At 50.1% G+C, this 17,701-nt stretch overlaps 1 protein-coding gene across 1 annotated transcript in view; it reads left to right on the forward strand.

Moving 5' to 3' along the window:
* The first annotated feature begins 4,218 nt into the window (after positions 1 to 4,218).
* The window catches only part of GDI1 (GDP dissociation inhibitor 1), a 30,455-nt gene continuing 16,972 nt past the window's right edge, over positions 4,219 to 17,701 (forward strand). The window contains exons 1-5 of the mRNA XM_048488499.1: positions 4,219 to 4,452; positions 8,810 to 8,917; positions 13,591 to 13,690; positions 14,967 to 15,101; positions 15,778 to 15,976. Of these exons, the coding sequence (XP_048344456.1) occupies positions 4,408 to 4,452; positions 8,810 to 8,917; positions 13,591 to 13,690; positions 14,967 to 15,101; positions 15,778 to 15,976 (587 nt within the window). The 5' untranslated portion in view covers positions 4,219 to 4,407. The remainder of the gene's footprint in view (positions 4,453 to 8,809; positions 8,918 to 13,590; positions 13,691 to 14,966; positions 15,102 to 15,777; positions 15,977 to 17,701) is intronic.

A 17,701-nucleotide genomic window follows, 5' to 3' on the forward strand; every position in this document is an offset into this window, starting at 1 on the left:
TCGAATCACTGTGGACCGTTCAGGAACTGGTGTAGCTGCGTTTCAGATGGCCCGTTTCCACCTAGATAGCCAAAAATCAGTTTTTCTCAAAAGGATGACATCGGGTTGCAAGGACAGGAAGTTCAGTCCACTAATTCATCTGCCATCTACCACCCCCAGCTCCAAATAGTGAAAATTCAGTTTCCTCTAGCTAAGCATTAAAGTTTTTCCGGCAGGGGAAAAAGAACTAATGGAACAAGCATGGTGAGGCACAACAGCCCATTCTCACGAGAAGCCCGAGATGTCTTATCCACAGACCCTTAGCCTAGCGCCATTACAAGAAGAAGAAGAAGAGTTTGGATTTATATCCCCCCTTTCTCTCCTGTAGGAGACTCAAAGGGGCTTTCAATCTCCTTGCCCTTCCCCCCTCACAACAAACACCCTGTGAAGTAGGTGGGGCTGAGAGAGCTCCGAGAAGCTGTGACTAGCCCAAGGTCACCCAGCTGGCGTGTGTGGGAGTGCCCAGGCTAATCTGAATTCCCCAGATAAGCCTCCACAGCTCAGGCAGCAGAGTGGAGAATCAAACCCGGTTCCTCCAGATTAGATACACGAGCTCTTAACCTCCTACGCCACTGCTGCTGTAGGTAGTCATTGAGGAGGACTGTGGGGTATAAATGAAGTAAATACATACATATGGGTGGCACATTGGGGGTTGATACATATTGCTTTAGGTGTACTTTGGTTGGCAGCCGTGGTGGCTCAAATATTGTGCTCCATTGCAGCTGTGCAGCCATGGAGTTATCCTGGCATAGCTGTGCGGTGATTTTATACTGGTGTAAAAAAAACATACGTTGGCCTTTATTGGCACAATCAGAAAGCAAAATGAATACATCGGTAATAAAAGCAAAAAAAAGCCCCCAAAGGACCATAACAGATACATATTATTTGATACTCGCAGCTATCTCCATAATAAAATTGGAAACCTCTTCACAAAAACCAGGGGCAAAGTTATTCAACAATAAAGATCACCTAATCAGATCTGGCAACCCAGGTTGGAAAAGAGGCATTTTATACTGGTGCTGACCAGCACATCTTTAAGCCAGGGACTTGAAACGGCATATTGGCTTTGCTTCCTGGTCTGTATTTTGTGTCTGGTTGTTGCTAGAACAATATGCGCGACTCTGGCAGCATTAGAAAGCAGAGCAGTTTCACAAGCAATCATACCTTTGTAATGTGATATTTCCCCGCCCCAGTTTGTTTTGCAAGCTTTTAAAGGTCTTGTGAGTGTCCAGTTTGAAATGGAGTAAAAACTACAGCTTTCATGACCTGTGACAACGAGGCTCAAAACATGTTGAGAATATATTTTAATGACTTAAATTGCTGGCTTCTAGGTGGTCTTCCTGGCAGTTGTTTTTAATTAGGTTCTCAAAATAAAGACAAGGAATTAATATGGTATTAAGACCATTACAACCAAGTTGCTCCAGCGCATCGTCATGTGGTGTTGGGGGTGGTGGGGTGTCTGTTATTGTAGCACAGTAGCACAAACCTGTGGATTTGAGCCTTTGATACAAATCGGGGCTATAACACTCACTCGGTATTTACAACCAAAAATATTTAGCAGACCATTTCAGCCTTGGATGGAGCTGTTCAAATGCATGAGAAAACCTGGTCTTGAGTCCTTTACCAATACAGACAGGGTTACGCCCTACACAGGGCCAGTGAGGTGTGGTGACTTTTGGACTAGGATCTGGGAGACCCCGGTTTGAATCCTCACTCTGCCACAGAAGCTCCCTGGTAGCCTTGAGCTGGTTGCATACTTTCAGCCTAACCCACTTCACAGGGTTGTTGTGAGGATAAAATGGGGACCAAGAGAGCCATGTCAGCAGTTTTGGGTCCCCATTGGGGAGAAAGGCACGGTATAAATGAAACAAAAGCACACTTGATAGTAGCGTGCCCTAAAAATGTTTAGAGCCTCACTGAAGTTGAATCATCCTTGACTCCAGGGAGGAGAGTGTCTGTAGAAGTTGTGGACTTGCAATTCAGTGCTGACTATGGAATTTGGGGGGCCCTGAATAAGATCTGCAAAATTCAGAGGGGGAAGTTGCGTAGCAAAAGTAAGTAGCAATTTAAAGAGTTCCTTGAAGGTCTCCCATCCAAATATTATCCACAGTCAGGGCTGAGAATGACTGATTGACCCAAGGACACTCAGCAAGCTTGCTAGTCTTGACACCTAAACCCCTACACCAGCGGTGGAGAACCTATGGCATGCGTGCCAGAGGTGGCACTCAGTGCCCTCTCTGTGGGCACGCATGCACAGAGTTCATCCTGTGGGGGGCAGAAAATCGGGGCCCCCCACACTTCTCTAGGCTTGTCTGGGCCGCTGGGCACAAAGTGCGTGCACCACAGCGAGCAGGGAGGACGCAACTGGCGGACCTGGTGCCTGTGCTCTGGGTGGCCTGATGCCCGAGGTGGGGGCAGAGGCGGCGGAGATGCTAGAGAGGTGCAGAGTGGAGCCAACCGTTTTTTCCTAAACTAAAACCTCAGTATTCAGGTTAAATTGCTGTGTTGGCACTTTGTGATAAATAAGTGGGTTTTGGGTTGCAGTTTGGGCACTCGGTCTCGAACAGGTTCGCCATCACTGCCCTACACCATGCTGGCTCTCAGTTGTTGGCCTACTGATGGGGAAATGAGAGATGCAACAGAAATGCTATTTCTTTCAAAAGTGGAACTTCTATAATGAAGCGACTAAATGCTAACAAATAGGAAGCATCGGCCCCCTTCTTTTCTTTATGTTGAATCGGAAGAAGTCATTACAGCCTGAAGATGGTTCTCCTTTCCTGGACTCCTCCTCCTGCCTATCACAAGAAGCCCTTCTGTCTCTACCGTTGTGAGACTACTGGGGACAGCCTTGGGGGACCACCTTTCTTTTTGTAGTTACAGAGAGTGGCCTTGTTGGTTTGCAGTAGAAGAGCTGCACTCGAGTCCAGAAGCACTGTAGAGACAGGGTTACCAACTTCTAAGCAGTGGCTGGAGATCTTCCACTATTACAACTGATCTGCAGGGAATCAGTTCACCTGGGGAAAATGGCTGGTTGGAAGGTGGCATCTATTGAAGGCCCCCCCCCCCCCCTCAGATTTCACACCTAAAATCTCCAGGTATTTCCCAATTCAGACCTGGTAAAAGTCTTCTAGAGTCAAATCTCCTTTTGTCAGGTATCTCAAAAAGGGAGTTTTGACTCCCAAAAGCTTATAGAGGTCTCCATGATGAAACTGGACTCCAGTCTTGCTCTTAGCTTGTCATGTCTTGTTGCAAACTTTCTCCCCCAATTTCCTACTTGGTGCTACAACCTGCATCATTGCATGAAAGGAAGAGAAAATAAAGCAGCCAAGCAACTAGGCCCGCACCAGCCTTCCCACCGGGCTTTCATTTTTGTATTGTCGAAGGCTTTCACGGCCAGAATCACTGGGGTGCTGTGTGGTTTCCGGGCTGTATGGCCGTGTTCTATCAGCATTCTCTCCTGATGTTTCGCCTGCATCTGTGGCTGGCATCTTCAGAGGATCTGATAGTAGGAAAGCAAGTGGAGTATATATGCCTTTGTTACATTCTCACCCCCGTGACAGGGTGGCGTGTGCTTTACGGTTCCCAACTCCCTTGTATGGAAGCAATTCTCCTTAAACACAGTGGGACTTACTTCTGAGTAAGCACAACCCAGGAATAGGCTGTGGGTTATTCGCTCATGTGAAAACACCACCCACTCTCCTCACATCCTACTGGCGACAGGGCAACTTATGAGGCCTGCAACACTGGCCTATTTTCCTTGGCGGAAGTATCTCTAATAGTGCATTATCGAAGGATTTGCCATGATTGGAGAGGGGTTATTCTAGAACGGGTGTGATTGATGCGAAGGCAAGACCATCACTCCCCACCCCCATATGCATGTATAAGTGTGTGGATATTTATATGTGTGCATATGTATGTATACGTGTACACACATACACATGCACAACACTTACAGGCCAACCAAAAAGACGAACAGTAGCATAAGGCTGGGGGGCGGGGGATACTCCCCCTCCAAAGGGATGGACTATTTTATTTGGTAAAAGGATCTGACGGTGCAATAACCGTCACCACCGTGAAAAAGAGGGGAGGGGCCGCCCTCCCTTTCCCCCAAGAGAGAAGCAGCGAGGCCGGAACTTATTTCTTCCCCCGTCTTCTCCAAACCGAGGGGAGAAAACCCGGCGCGCTCACAGGGCGGCCTCCTCGCCCTCTCCGAAGGGAACCGTGAGGTGGCAGGGCGGCTCCCCGTGGCGGAGGGATCCCCTTCCGGGCCTCCTTTGCGGCGGAGGGATCCATTCGAGGCCCCATCTTGGCTCCGCTGGGGCGGCCGGGCGGGGGGGAGGCTCGGCAGCGGCGGCGGCGGGCATCATCATGGACGAGGCCTACGACGTGATCGTGCTGGGCACCGGCCTGACCGTGAGTCCCACCTGCGGCGCCAGCCCCTCCCCTGCCTTGCCCGGGAGGGTTGGCACCGCCTTTTGCAACCCCCGACCTGCAGCGGTGCAGGCGTCCGTCGCCCCCCGTGCACGGTGCAATGCGCGCTGCATCTCCCGCGGGCCGCCGCGCCCATTTCGCCCCGAGGCGCCGTTCTCTTCTTCCCTCCCGGCCACTTCGGTCCGTGTGGCATCTCCGCTGGTGCAACCCGACGCCATCGGCGGCCCTTCGTGCTGGATGCCCGCATGCCGGGGGTGGGGAGGGGAAGGAGGCAGGAGGCTGGGGTTGCCAGGCAATCGGGTGGGCCCTCCTGCTGCCCCCTCCCCGCTGAATAGCCGTGCATGCAGGTCAAAAAAGACGCTCCTTGCGGGATTCAGGCTGGAGCAGACCGACCTGCCCTGTCACCTTGCCCTGTTGAGTTGCAACCAGACAAGCGGGGGGTGGGGGGGGGGAGGCGAGATGCATTTCTGCCATCTCGCATGCACAGCATGCACACCCTCCCGCAGCATCCCCAGCCGGTGCTGCAGTCCCAGCGCACGCATCCCACCGGTGGTGCTGGGGACAGGGGGTGCAGCAGCAGCGCACGTTGCCTGCCCTTTGTCGCGCCTCCCTGCAGCTGGTGCAGATGTTTGGCTCCTGCCTGTGCAGCTCGGGCTCCCTCCATCAGCGCGACGTCCCCCTGCATGGGAAGGTCTTGTTCCGTCAGCCAGACGTGCTTCTTCTGGGAGAAGACACGGCCCGCGTGGCGTCTTCCTGAGGCCATCCTTGCAGTGTAGGAAGGGCATGGCGTTTCTCCCATGCAGGCGCCCTGAGAGGACAAGATCCTTCTGTTTCTCGCAAGCCTCCTGGCCCGCTCTTCTGGGTCTGTTTCCCTGGACCGGCACAGAACCAAACTAACTTCGCGCTTCTAGCCAGGCTTTCCTTGGTAGGATCTGCCCCGGGGAATGCCAACTGGCTGCAAATCTAGTTGGGTTTGACCCTGTTTCTGCTCTGCCTCCGGAGAGCGGCTCCTTATGCTGGAAACAGACACAAGGGCATCCTTGTTTTTGACAAGGCCTTTTTACACCTTTCCCGGGTTTGTAGCTGAGCGAAATCCCAGTCCTGTAGGAATGTAGCCTGTGTGTCTCTTTATGCTACACTCCGTTTCCTGCCAAGTGCATTCCCTGATCACCATACCCTAGGATTCATGCTCTGTGCTCCTTCGAATTGTAATGGGGGCTGGTGATAGCTGCAGAGTTTTCTGATCCCTTTCACCTCCCTCTTCAGATCTCCTGCCCTGTTGACGGGGGAGGGAGAACTCGCTGGGTTTTTTCACATTTCTGGACCCAGCCCATGTCTGGTTCGAACTGGACATTTGCCCAAGCAGACAGGCCTGGTGGGGTCTGTTTGTCCTTCTGGCTGAAACCCCTCCTTCCCCCATGCTGCAGTCCCAAACCCAATCAGGCTCTGGGGCACTTGGGATCTTTGCTTTGCTGATGTCATGTTTGACTGTGCTGCGTCAGAGACAGATTGAGGGTACCCCAACCCGACTTGTGTGCGGCATAATGTCAAATTTGGGACTGTGTCTTTTGGGGTAATTCTGAAGGTAGGACCAGCTTGGAGATACGGAGCTGACCCATGCTTCTGTTGCTTTACTTTTTTCCTGACCTCTCTTCTAAATCCCAGGTTGTCCATAGGGTCAGTTCACACCTTACATGTTCATTGCCTGTTTTGTCCTGATCTATATCAGGTCAAGCTTGCTTGGAAGTAGAGGAGAGACTGCAATCCTAGCTGATACCCTCTAGAACAGGGTTCCCCAGCGTGGGGTCCCTGGGCACTGTGGCCTGCCAGTATTTTCCCTGGCACCTGCCAGATGCTTCAGAAATCGAGGGGGGCCACTGGACACCAGTACCGATGAATACCATGGGGCCGTGGGCACCACGTTGAGGAACAGTGTTCTAGTCATAGAGTCCAGGAGCCCAGAGAGGAGTTGATTGTTCAGGAGTAGAAGCCCACCTCCTTCTTCTCTAGTCTTGCTTTCCTCCCAGTGACTGGTTCATGCATCCAACTAAAATATATTTTGCTCTGCCTCTTGCAGTAACCATTTTGGCATGATGCTAACCACCCCCTGTCAAAAACCTAAAGGTGCCCACAGGTGGAAGTGGCAGGTCCCTATTCTAGAGAAGACTCATCTCATTCTCTTGGGCCAAGTTGATGGCCCTCGTCTTCTCCATCATTTTCAGCACACTGGCTTTTAACAGCAGATCCACAGCACAAAACGGATTGGTTTCATACCAATTTAACTGTAATGGCTTCCTTACGAAATTCCAGAGGTTAATTTGCTGAAGAGGCTGAGTATTCTGTTAGGGATTTCTAGAGCCCATCATGGAACTGCAGCTACGGGGGATCTTCCATTAACTTTTCTGAGGAAATGCAGTCATTTCTCTAGCCAGCAAGATTTATAGTGATTTGGATTAATGTATAAGAATGTAGTAACACAGGGGTCACAGGAACCTATTGGGTGGGGCTTGTGTCGTCATGGATTACAAATGCCGTGATTGTGTTGTGACTGGTGCTTCGTGTACCAGGTGGGGCTGGCTTCAGGACTTCAACGTTACGGCCGCTTCTTGAATTCCAGGAATAGTGTAATTGTCACATTCCCCCAGGACTCTATCCAGTTCTGGTCCGGGATCAGACAGGGTGACTGAAATAACCTGTAAAGAATGGACTCTGTTGTCCTGACCTTCCTTAGCAGCTAGTGGCAATGACACGGGAGATTCTCAGATGGCTTTTTGCCCACCGCTGTTGCCAGAGTGGTATAAAGGGGGGAAGCCTTATAAGAGTAAGTCCTAAGACTCAAAAGTGTAAGGAAGCAACCCATGAGCTTATAAACACACATTGGGACCCAGTTTGATGATTGCTGGCAAGGCGGGGATGGGGGCCTAAGCCAGACCCTCCTGACCTTTTTGAGCCTACGGGCACCTTAGGGATTTTGACTGGGGTCTGTGGGCCCAAGAACAGAAATGGCTGTCTCAGGAGACAGAAGCAACCACAACAAAAGGTCAAGGATTGAATTACGTATAACTCTTCAGCTGTCATTATTAACATTATTAACATCTGAAACTCAAAAAGCCCCACTTGACCTCACCCATTTAATAGAAACACTTGGGTGCCATTGGATGCCATAGAGCCCACGGGCACTCTGTTGGGGACCTCTGCCCTGAACTCTTGAGACGAAACGGACAGGGGTGTTTTCAGGACGTAACCTGAAATCCAAATTGGGGTTGAGCACCAAGACTTTCTATCAGTAAATTTGAGGTTAGGGTACTATTGACTCGGTAAAGCTGAATCGAGCTGATATCAATTGGTTCTGTTTCACTCCTACTGAAAATATTTAGGGTTTTTAAAAAAAACCAAACCTGAACTTGTGTAAATTATCTCCTCCACTTTCCCAAGCCCGGGGGAGGGGGGTACTTGGGAAAGGGCAGAGGGGAGATATTTGCCCCTGTTGGTGTTTTCCAAGCCCCGGAAGGCTTGAACAGCAGAGGTGGTGGGTAGCATTCTTCTTGTCAGAGGGAGTGCGCTCCCTCCTGCAAGCCGGATCTTGCCCCCCACCCCGCTTTAAAAGGCGGTGGAGCCATGGTCCTGTTCGCAAGAGGGAGGATCGTGCTGCCTTTCAACATCACAAGCCGTGGAAAGTGTGGTGGGGGCTCGATCCTGCTTGCAGGAGGGAGCACACTCCCTCCCACGAGCAAGGTCGTGCTGCCTACCCCCACCCCCAATCTCACAGTCTCTCTCCTGCCTCTGCTGTCCCAACTGGAAAAGGCTGGAGACCGGGGGGATCATAGAGGATCGCAACAGCGTCTCCCCTCCTCCTGCTTGCGCTGTCTAAAAGCCAATAAAATCAAATCACGTTCAGCTTTATTGGCCCCCAGGCTATTTGGATCTTTTATTGGTAAAGTAACTCCCCCCCCAAAAAAGATAATTGGGGGAGGGTTGGTGATTTGAGTTTACCAAATCACCAAGCCTCGCCTAGATAGTTCCAGTGCCACGGACCCTTTCAGTTTCCCTGAACTACATGTTGCCAGAGTCCCAGCCCAGAGGCTGGAAGGCCTGCGAGAAACTGATGTGGACGTCTCCAGGTATTCTCAGGATGACTGAGTTCCAGTTTCTGAACCTGAGCTCTTCTGCGCCAGAGCACACGATGGGGTGATCAGCGAAAACACCAAGTGGCAAAGCGATCGGTCTGTTCTGTAAGCGCTTGAATATCTTGCTATTGTTTTGTCTTTGGGACTGCACAAAGGCAGACTTTGAACCAGTAACCTGGAAAATGCATAATCCTGCCCATCTTCTGTCCTAGGAATGTATCCTTTCGGGCATTATGTCTGTGAATGGCAAGAAGGTCTTGCACATGGACCGGAACCCGTATTATGGGGGCGAGAGCTCGTCGATTACGCCCCTGGATGAGGTGAGAGACCAGCAGCGCCTTGTGTCTGTCAGTTTTTAACACAGATCCAGGACGCAGCATCCATGAATTTGCTAGGTGTTAGTACGCCAGCCAGCCCCAGCCTCTCCCCCCAGGGCTTCCCATTCTGTTGGTCAGAACCCAGAAGTGGGTCACAAAGTTTTTGGAAGTAGGTGGCAGGCCAGCCCGTTACCCCTTTCATTGCTCCGTTATGTGTTTTGGAAACCCAAGATCTGACCCTACAAAATCTGCGTCACACATTAGTTGGTATTTTTTCTGTACACGCTGGTCAAGGAAAACCTGTCCTGATGGTTACTAGAGTGAACTGAATCTTAGCGGGGATAGGAGGGAGCAGTGGAGAAGGAGTGGTTGGTCAAAGGCTGGAATGTGACCTTCCTATGCAAAGGTTGTGAACATCTGAGTGCCACTTGCTAGAGGTTCATAGTGGGGGCAGCTCCACCCTTTGTGAGGTGTTTGTGGGTTTCTCAGAAACAGCTGCTTAGCCACTGTCAATGATGGAATGCTACACTCCATGGGTTTCTCTCATTTCTCTCTGCCTTATCTCTACAGACTCCAGGCAGCTAACAGTGCAAACATTGTGTCTGTAGATTGCAGCAAACCAAAAGAGATGATGTGAATTCTGTCTCCAGGAGGTTGGGATTTCCATAAGCCAGGGGAGGTGTAGCCCTGAGCTTCCCCAAGAGAGCCCCAGCTGATTGCAAGCAGGTTCATGAAAGTGAGGTGATGTTCAGGCTGTTCAGGCCTTTGAAAAATCGAACTTGGCCCTTTGAATTATCCCAGAAACAGTTTGGGAACCAAGGCAACAGATAAAGCCCTGCTGCTGTGTGTTCATCACAGCAAGTTCCAGATCCCAGGCACTGCATTTTGTACCATCTTGCAAATAAAAAATAAATTAGAAACCGACACGCTCCAACGGTAGTTCTACGACAGTGTATTGTGTTTAGGTGGCTAGAGTAGCGTTGGCGACAAACTAGAAACTTTATGGAGCTCAATTAAAGACTTCTTAGCTGGTGGTGAAGGCAGAGAACAGCGCTGTTTCTCAGCCTCTATCGCAGCCGCTGGTTTGCGGCCAGCTGAACTGTTTCGAATAATTGGGCAATTAGCCACTGCTTTTGCAACCTCTTAAGGGTGATAATAATTCAGCCGTTAGCTGTGATTCATTCACGACTTCCTTTGCAGATAAAGTCCCTTTGCTCCACCAGGACTTGGTCAGGCTTGGATCCAGTGGCAAAATGGAGCCTCTGCCTGAACAGTAATCGAGGTAGTAATCGAGGTAGTCAGTAATCGAGGTAGAGGGCCATCTAGTTGCAGCCAGCGTTTGGCTACCTCTCCATAAGGTTTTCAAGGCAAGAGAAGAGCAGAGGTGGTTGCTGTCACCTGCCTCCAGGTATCAACCCAGGAATTCCTTGTGGCTCCCATCAGAATGACCAGGACCGATGCTGCTTAGCTTCGAGATCTGATGAGAGCAGGCTAGAGTGGGCCATTCGGGTCAGGGTAATAATAATAAATAATAATTGTGTGCCTTCAAAAATTGTAACCAACACATGGTGACTCTTAACTCCATGAGGTTTTCAAGGCAAGAGGCAAGCAGAAGTAGTTTGCCATTCCCTGCCTCTCCATAGTAATGGATTTCTTTAGTGATCTTCCATCCAAGATACTAACTATGGCCAACTCTGCGTCGTTTCCAAGACCGTTTCCGCACGAAGGCGGAAATGGCCGGGTCGGCGTTTACGACGCCGACCCGACGACGCTGGGACTGTCCGCATGGACGGTCCTGGGAACAGCTGGGCAGCCGGCGCTGCAGAGCGCTGGCGCCCGGCCGACCCGGCATGTCCCCGGGCCTCCGGCGCATCGCCGAGGCCTGGGGACACGCCCCCTGGCCCTGCGCGCCTGCTCCAGCGGCGCAGGGCGGGGCGGCGTGTTCCCAGGCCTCGGCGACGCGCCGGAGGCCCGGGGACAAGGTAGGTGCCGGGTGGGGGAGGCGCCGTGAAGCCGCTGCCGTTCGCTCTGCAGCGGCTTCACGGCGGCGTTTCCCCAAAAAGAGCGCTGGGAAGCGCTCTGGGGAAACGCCGGCTTCAGGCCGGGCGGGCGGCGCGAGGGCGGCGCAGCTGCGTTGCAGCTGCGCCCCCCGTGCGAATGGCGGCCTGGAGACGGCGTTTTTACCGTCTCCAGGCCGCCATACATTGCCCATGCGGAAACGGCCCAAGATCTGATAAGATTGGCCTAGGCTGGACGATCAGGCTGCTTGTTGCTTTAGCAGGCAGATGGTCCTGAGCTGCCTGATCAGCAAAGTCTCAGTATAGATACTGAGGTCCTTCAGAGCTACAAGTCTGGGAGTTGACACCTGAGATCAGCTCAGGTGGGGAGACTGTTAGGTGGGCGGATGGGCGAAACACCATACCCTTTTCAGGATAAAAGGTGACGCCAGATTTGAGAATTCCATCCGCCGTCTTTGTTCTAGAATGCTCAGTTTGGGCCCTGCTGCCTACCTAGTTCTGACCCCAAAGCACCAGGTCCCAAGCAGAGCATTCTAGAACAAAGACGGGCCAGGAAATGGTGGATGGATTCTCACATCTGGTGTCATCTTTATCCTGAAAAGGGTGTAGCAGTTGTTAAATTTTGGGACCTGTTGAAAAGATGCTTCATGATAGAGGTGGAATCCTGGGGTACTGTGGCAATCAATTTCCCTGGCCTTCTAAAATGTCTGGTCCGCTGTTCTTCTGAGAAACCTGGCAGCCATTTGGAGAAAGTTCCATTCCCCCTTCCTACCTTTAGGAAGATCTCAGTAACTTTAGGAAGATCTCAGATCTGCCAGGCACCTACCCTTTATAGGTTTAGATGCCTGATGAAGAGTTTCCTCTTCTCCCAGGCATTTGGTTAGATTCCCTGGATGCCCCTCTAGGATGCTGCTGGTGTTGGTGGGTGAGGGTGAGGGTTTTAAGTTTTGTATGTTGCAGTGTTTTTAAGATATGATTTTTTTGTATTGGGATATTTTAATGTTGTAACTGCCTAGAGAGCTGTCATATAGTCAGGGGATACATTTTATAAATAAATACATAAATAAAACAACTCACAGTGTGCTGTCATGTTCATGCTGAATTACATCTTGAGCAGTGCTTGCTTTAGCATTTTGCAAATTGGCATTCAGCCACCAAAGACCAGATGGTTTATTGCCAAGGATTGGAAGGGAGGCAAGCTCATGGTTTTAAGTCCTGTGCTCCTAATCTGGCCTGTCCAGTTCCCATCGTGCCACGTTGACCAAGGGTGATCAACCCTTCCGTGTGCATCTTGCACCAAGATGCAGGAACGTACCAGCAGCAGCCGGAATAAAAGTTGAAAGTAGCTTTCTGACGCTTATGAGGCTAGCGTGTGAGGGGACTGTCGGATATGCTTCTGAGCCGAGAGGTGTTAAGAGTCTGGTGCCATCCAGTCCAACCACAGCTGAATGCTGTTGGATGTGGGCTGCTCTTCCTCAATTGTCTCCCACCTGGCTCTCCCCTGTGTGTTGCTTTCCTCAGCACCTGCTTTCCCTGGGATGAAAGGAGGGGGCGGTGCTTTGTCCTTGGCTGCAGTGCTGCTGGGCAGCCCCGAAGAGCTGTTGCCTGTGATATTGCCCTCTTCCAGCAACTCCAAGGAGACCTTCTCACCAAGCCCCAGATGTTCTTCCCCAGTGCTGGCCTTCTGGTAGTGGCTGTAAGACTGGAGGCATCTGGGACGGAGGCAAAGGTTCCAAAGGGCCTTGTGGAAGACCTGGCAGCTGCTCACCAGCTGCTCTTACGTGGCCATTTTCTGCACAGATAACAGGGTTGTACAAAATGGTTCACACACTTACTTGGCTAATATGATTAGGATCCTGTACTGCTGTGTGCAGCTTATTGTAAGTAGGATCCTGCTACGCAGCTCTCGCACTGCTTGAATCCTTATGCTGTGCTTCGGTTCTTTCTGGTGCTTCCAGGTCTTTAAAATCCTAGAGTATTGGTTACTGAATGCCCGTTTCTGTTGATTGTACTAATTCAACAGTGTGCAATTCACCTTGAATTCCTCTGAGAAAGGTGGACTATAAGTAATGTAATAAATCAGGGAAGTAGCTTCAAGTCACTGTAAGGGGGTAACAACATTTCTCTGACCAGCGTATCCGATTTTCTATGGCTATTCTTCTCCTGTATTTGGGAAGCAATGTCAAGTTAGGTGTTGTGTGGTTTCCGGGCTGTATGGCCGTGTTCTAGCAGCATTCTCTCCTGACGTTTCGCCTGCATCTGTGGATCCTCTGAAGATGCCAGCCACAGATGCAGGCGAAACGTCAGGAGAGAATGCTGCTAGAACACGGCCATACAGCCCGGAAACCACACAGCACCCAAGTGATTCCAGCCGTGAAAGCCTTCGACAATACAATGGCAAGTTATTTTATCTCAGTAAGGTGCAGAGTGGTTGGCCACAGTACTGCAGCTTACAGCCAGAGTTCGATCCCAGCAAAATCAGTTTCAGGTAGCTGGGCCAAGTGTGCCAACTGGGGAAGGCTGTGGCAAACCACCCTGTAAACGTAGCTTCCTAGTAAATGTCGTGATGACACCTACCTTAACCTGTTAGGTGTTTCTGAGTGGAAGTGCCCTGTTTGTGTGTATGTGTGTGACCCACTGTCTTTCCTTGGCCACCAGCTCTACAAGCGCTTTGAGATTGCTGAATGCCCCCCTGAATCAATGGGCCGTGGCCGGGACTGGAATGTTGACCTGATCCCTAAATTCCTCATGGCCAACGGTAAGTCCAGCTGGGACTGGTCTCTTGGTCAACTAGCCCTCGAGATAGACAAGGCAGACAAGGATGAACTGGCATGTCTTTAGCAGGATGATGGAGAAGAATGTAGGGAAGATCCGTACTGCACTACCCTAAGATGCATTGGCAGGGTCCAAGGTTTTGCCGGCCATTGGTTAGCCTGATTTCCAGGGTTGCTATGAAGGCAGAATGAAAGAGGAGAGAGCCACATATTCAGCTTTGAATTCCTTGGAAGAAGAGCAGGCCAAAACTCATAACAGACCTGGTGAATTAGTGTCCAGATACGACTTCCTGCAGTGCTTGAGGAGCCGGATTTCAGTCATGTAGCTCCTTAGAGATCAACAAGGTTTTCGCAGTAGGAGCTTTTCGGAGTCAGAACTCCTTTTGTGAGATGTGGGTAGGAATGGAGATATCCGAGTCCTTCTATCCTAGTTGGCAGGTGGATAGGAGTATTGCAGAGAAGGAAGCCAGGTAGAAAAAGTACTAAGCAAAATAGAATCAGCTTCATTAGAGCAGGAAGAAATGCTTAAGGGCAGAAAATTAGCCTCTGTGGTGAGATAAAGAATCCTGTGTCCTGGCTGATGAGGGTTTTGCGGGCTGTGTGGTTGTGATCTGGTAGTTTTTGCTCATCTCACCATGACATGCCTCTGAAAATGTCAGCCATAGATGCGGGCAAAATGTTAGCAGCAAAAACTAACAGACCCCAGCCCGGAAAATCCTTAACAGCTAGTTGTTCCTGGCCATGCAACAGTACAAATCCTATGTCCCTTTTCAGTCCTGGGGAGGGTCTGTTGTTTTGCAGTCCTTGAAGTTTTCTTGCACCCCACAGTTCCTCCTGTACTCTTCCATCCTGACAAACGTCCCGTTTTCCCGAAAATAAGACCTATCCCAAAAATAAGCCCTAGCATGATTTTTTGGGATTTTTGGAGGGTTCTTGAAATATAAACCCTACTCCAAAAAAGAAGCCCTAGTTACAGATTTCCCGGCGCAGCTGATCTGGTCACGTGGGGGGGCGCAGAATCATAGAAAAAAATAAGGCATCCCCGGAAAATAAGCCCTAACACATTTTTTGGAGCAAAAATTAATATAAGACCCTGTCTTATTTTCGGGGAAACGGTATCTGTATAGTGAGCTGATAACTTCATACCTGCTGCTGCCTATGAAAGGGCCTTCATATAATCAAATGTGAGCTTACCTTGCCCATGGAGTAAGAGAGAAGGGATTCAGGGACCCAAACTAGGCTTCTCTTTCCCCCATGCAGGCCAGCTGGTGAAGATGCTGCTGTATACAGAAGTGACACGCTATCTAGACTTCAAAGTGGTGGAGGGCAGCTTCGTCTACAAGGCAGGAAAGATCTACAAGGTGCCGTCTACGGAGACTGAGGCTCTAGCGTCCAGTGAGTGGGCCTGACTTAACATACAGCCCGCCCAGAGTTCTGCTGTGTGACCTCCAAGAGATCTTTGTATTTGTATGCATTGATTTTGTTTTGTCTGTTTGATTTTCAAAGTTTGTATCTTGCTACATAGGCCTGCAGTGGATCCTCTAACTCAGGTGTCAAACTCGCGGCCCTCCAGATGTTCATGAACTACAATTCCCATTGGTCCCTCCCAGCATGAACATTGGCTATACTGGCAAGGGCTGATGGGAACTGTAGTTCATGAACATCTGGAGGGCCATCTAACTTAAAAAAAGGGAGCAAGTATAAAAGCCCAAAGATAGCATTATTAGGAGGACAATCCTAGCACAGATTCTCAGCTTCTTCTATCTGAGGGGCGTTGTGCCCTGAATGAGAATTGGAGACACACTTCATTCTCACACCTGCTCAGGCTTTACTTTTGGAACGTGTAACAAGCTTTCCCTCCCAGGGGAGCCTTCCTTCTCGCTGCGAAGACACTGTAACAGCACAGATAAAGCTATGGTGGGCCAAATGAGCCCACCAGCCCAAAGCCATTTTGCAGCCCTGCTCAGTGAGATCCGTCTCTGTGTCTCCTGTGCCACTGACTCCCTGCCACCCACCCACCCACCCACCCCTCCCCACCGTAATAACTCCAGCCTCCCTTGCTGTCCTGCAGATCTCATGGGTATGTTTGAGAAGCGCCGCTTCCGCAAGTTCCTGGTCTTTGTGGCAAACTTTGACGAGAACGACCCGAAGACGCTGGAAGGAGTGGATCCGCAGAGCACCACCATGCGCGAGGTCTATCGACGCTTTGACCTAGGTCAGGATGTCATTGACTTCACGGGTCATGCGCTGGCGCTCTACCGCACTGACGAGTGAGTGACCTTTGGATTTGTATCCCTGGGGGTTTCGCCCTCCCCTTCTCTCTTTTTCCTCTCGCTCCCGATTTTGCAGACATCCCGGCATTACTCAGCCTTTTCCACCAGCCTCCTGTGACTGAGGCTGGATAGGTTTCCGTGCTCAGTTTTACTTTGGTTTGGTGTCCAAACTGAGCACTGGGGGAGTTAATATCCACTGGACCAGGGGTCTGCAACCTGCAGCTCTCCAGATGTTCACGGACTACAATTCCCATCAGCCCCTGCCAGATGGGATTTGTGGTCCATGAACATCTGGAGAGCCCCAGGTTGCAGACCCCTGCACTGGACGTTGTGCTCCTAACTGTCTACCTTGCTGTGTTCTTTTCCCAAGTCTAGTTTGCTATGATCTTTTTGAAATGACCTCAGTCAGAGTGGGTGCAGGTGCTGTGTGGATGGGAAAGTGTGCTATTCTGCAGGTCGTGCCTTCGTTAGCACCATTTTTCTAGCTTTGGCTCCCATCCCCCATCCCCCCCCGCCCCCCCGGGCAACATTGAAGGATTTTTTGGCACTTGGCATATTGCATTAGCATTATGATAGTGCTTCTGCTAGTTCCTTTGAATTCCTTGCTTTTGTTCTAAAAGGAAAGCAAGTTTCTAGCCCTTTTTGTGGCAGAGGTATGCCTTTCCCTTTATATATCTGAGACAGAAGGGGCTACATACTTTAAAAAGGAAAAGAAAGCTGGGAATTCACAGAATGTGGTAGATAAATTTCTGTAGTGGTATAAAAATGTGTCAATTGTTGATTTTTTAAAAGCCCTCTGTTGCCCTGGGGAGGGGAGTGAAGGGCAACCGTGGGTATGGATACAAGGAGCTTTTCTACCTGGTTTTTTTAATCAGTTCTGGCCCCCAGACTGCTTCTGTTTATTCCCTGATTTTAACATGCATTTTATTGCCTTTAATTTTCACTTTGGTTTGTGATTGGTTTGGTTTTTTATTTTGTTTCTGATTCTTTCCTGGCTCTTTGGAGACCACTTTTACCGCCATGTTTTGTCTGAAAGCTGATTCGGAGCTGGCTTTTTCCCAGGGGCGCAGGTGTTTTCTTGGTTCCACCCCCCCTCCAACCCACTTTTCAATTCTTTGATGGCCGTCATCTTCAAACCACTCATTCTCCCACCATCCTGAAGATGAATGGTTTACATTTTAATTTTTTTTAAAGTCCCTAAAGTATCGACACATTGATGTACTATGGTAATGATTTTCTGAATTCCCACCTTTCATTTTTTAATCAAGCAAGCCTCTAGTTCCGTGGTGGCGAACCTTTGGCACTCCAGATGTTATGGACTACAATTCCCATCAGCCCCTGCCAGCATGGCCAATTGGCATGCATGGCAGGGGCTGATGGGAATTGTGGTCCATAACATCTGGAGTGCCAAAGGTTCGCCACCACTGCTTTAGTTCCTTTTCTGGTGGGGATATGAGCAAAAGGAGATGCCTCTGCAGAGAAAGAGGCTGGAAACTTTCTTTCTAAAAAATGAAAGCTGAGAACATAGGAAACCTGCTTGACCTATCATCACAACACTACAGCAATATATTGGTATCGTAGAGCCATTTATATATATATTTTAAAAAAGTTAAGCAGGTACTTTGATACCACAGATAATTATGCCAATGCTGACAGCACTCAGCCTTGGAAATGCTCATTATTTAAGCCACGTGCAGAAAAAAATAAACTGACTCCACAGCA

The sequence above is a fragment of the Sphaerodactylus townsendi genome, linkage group LG03 (assembly GCF_021028975.2).
Source record: "Sphaerodactylus townsendi isolate TG3544 linkage group LG03, MPM_Stown_v2.3, whole genome shotgun sequence".
Lineage (NCBI taxonomy): Eukaryota > Metazoa > Chordata > Lepidosauria > Squamata > Sphaerodactylidae > Sphaerodactylus > Sphaerodactylus townsendi.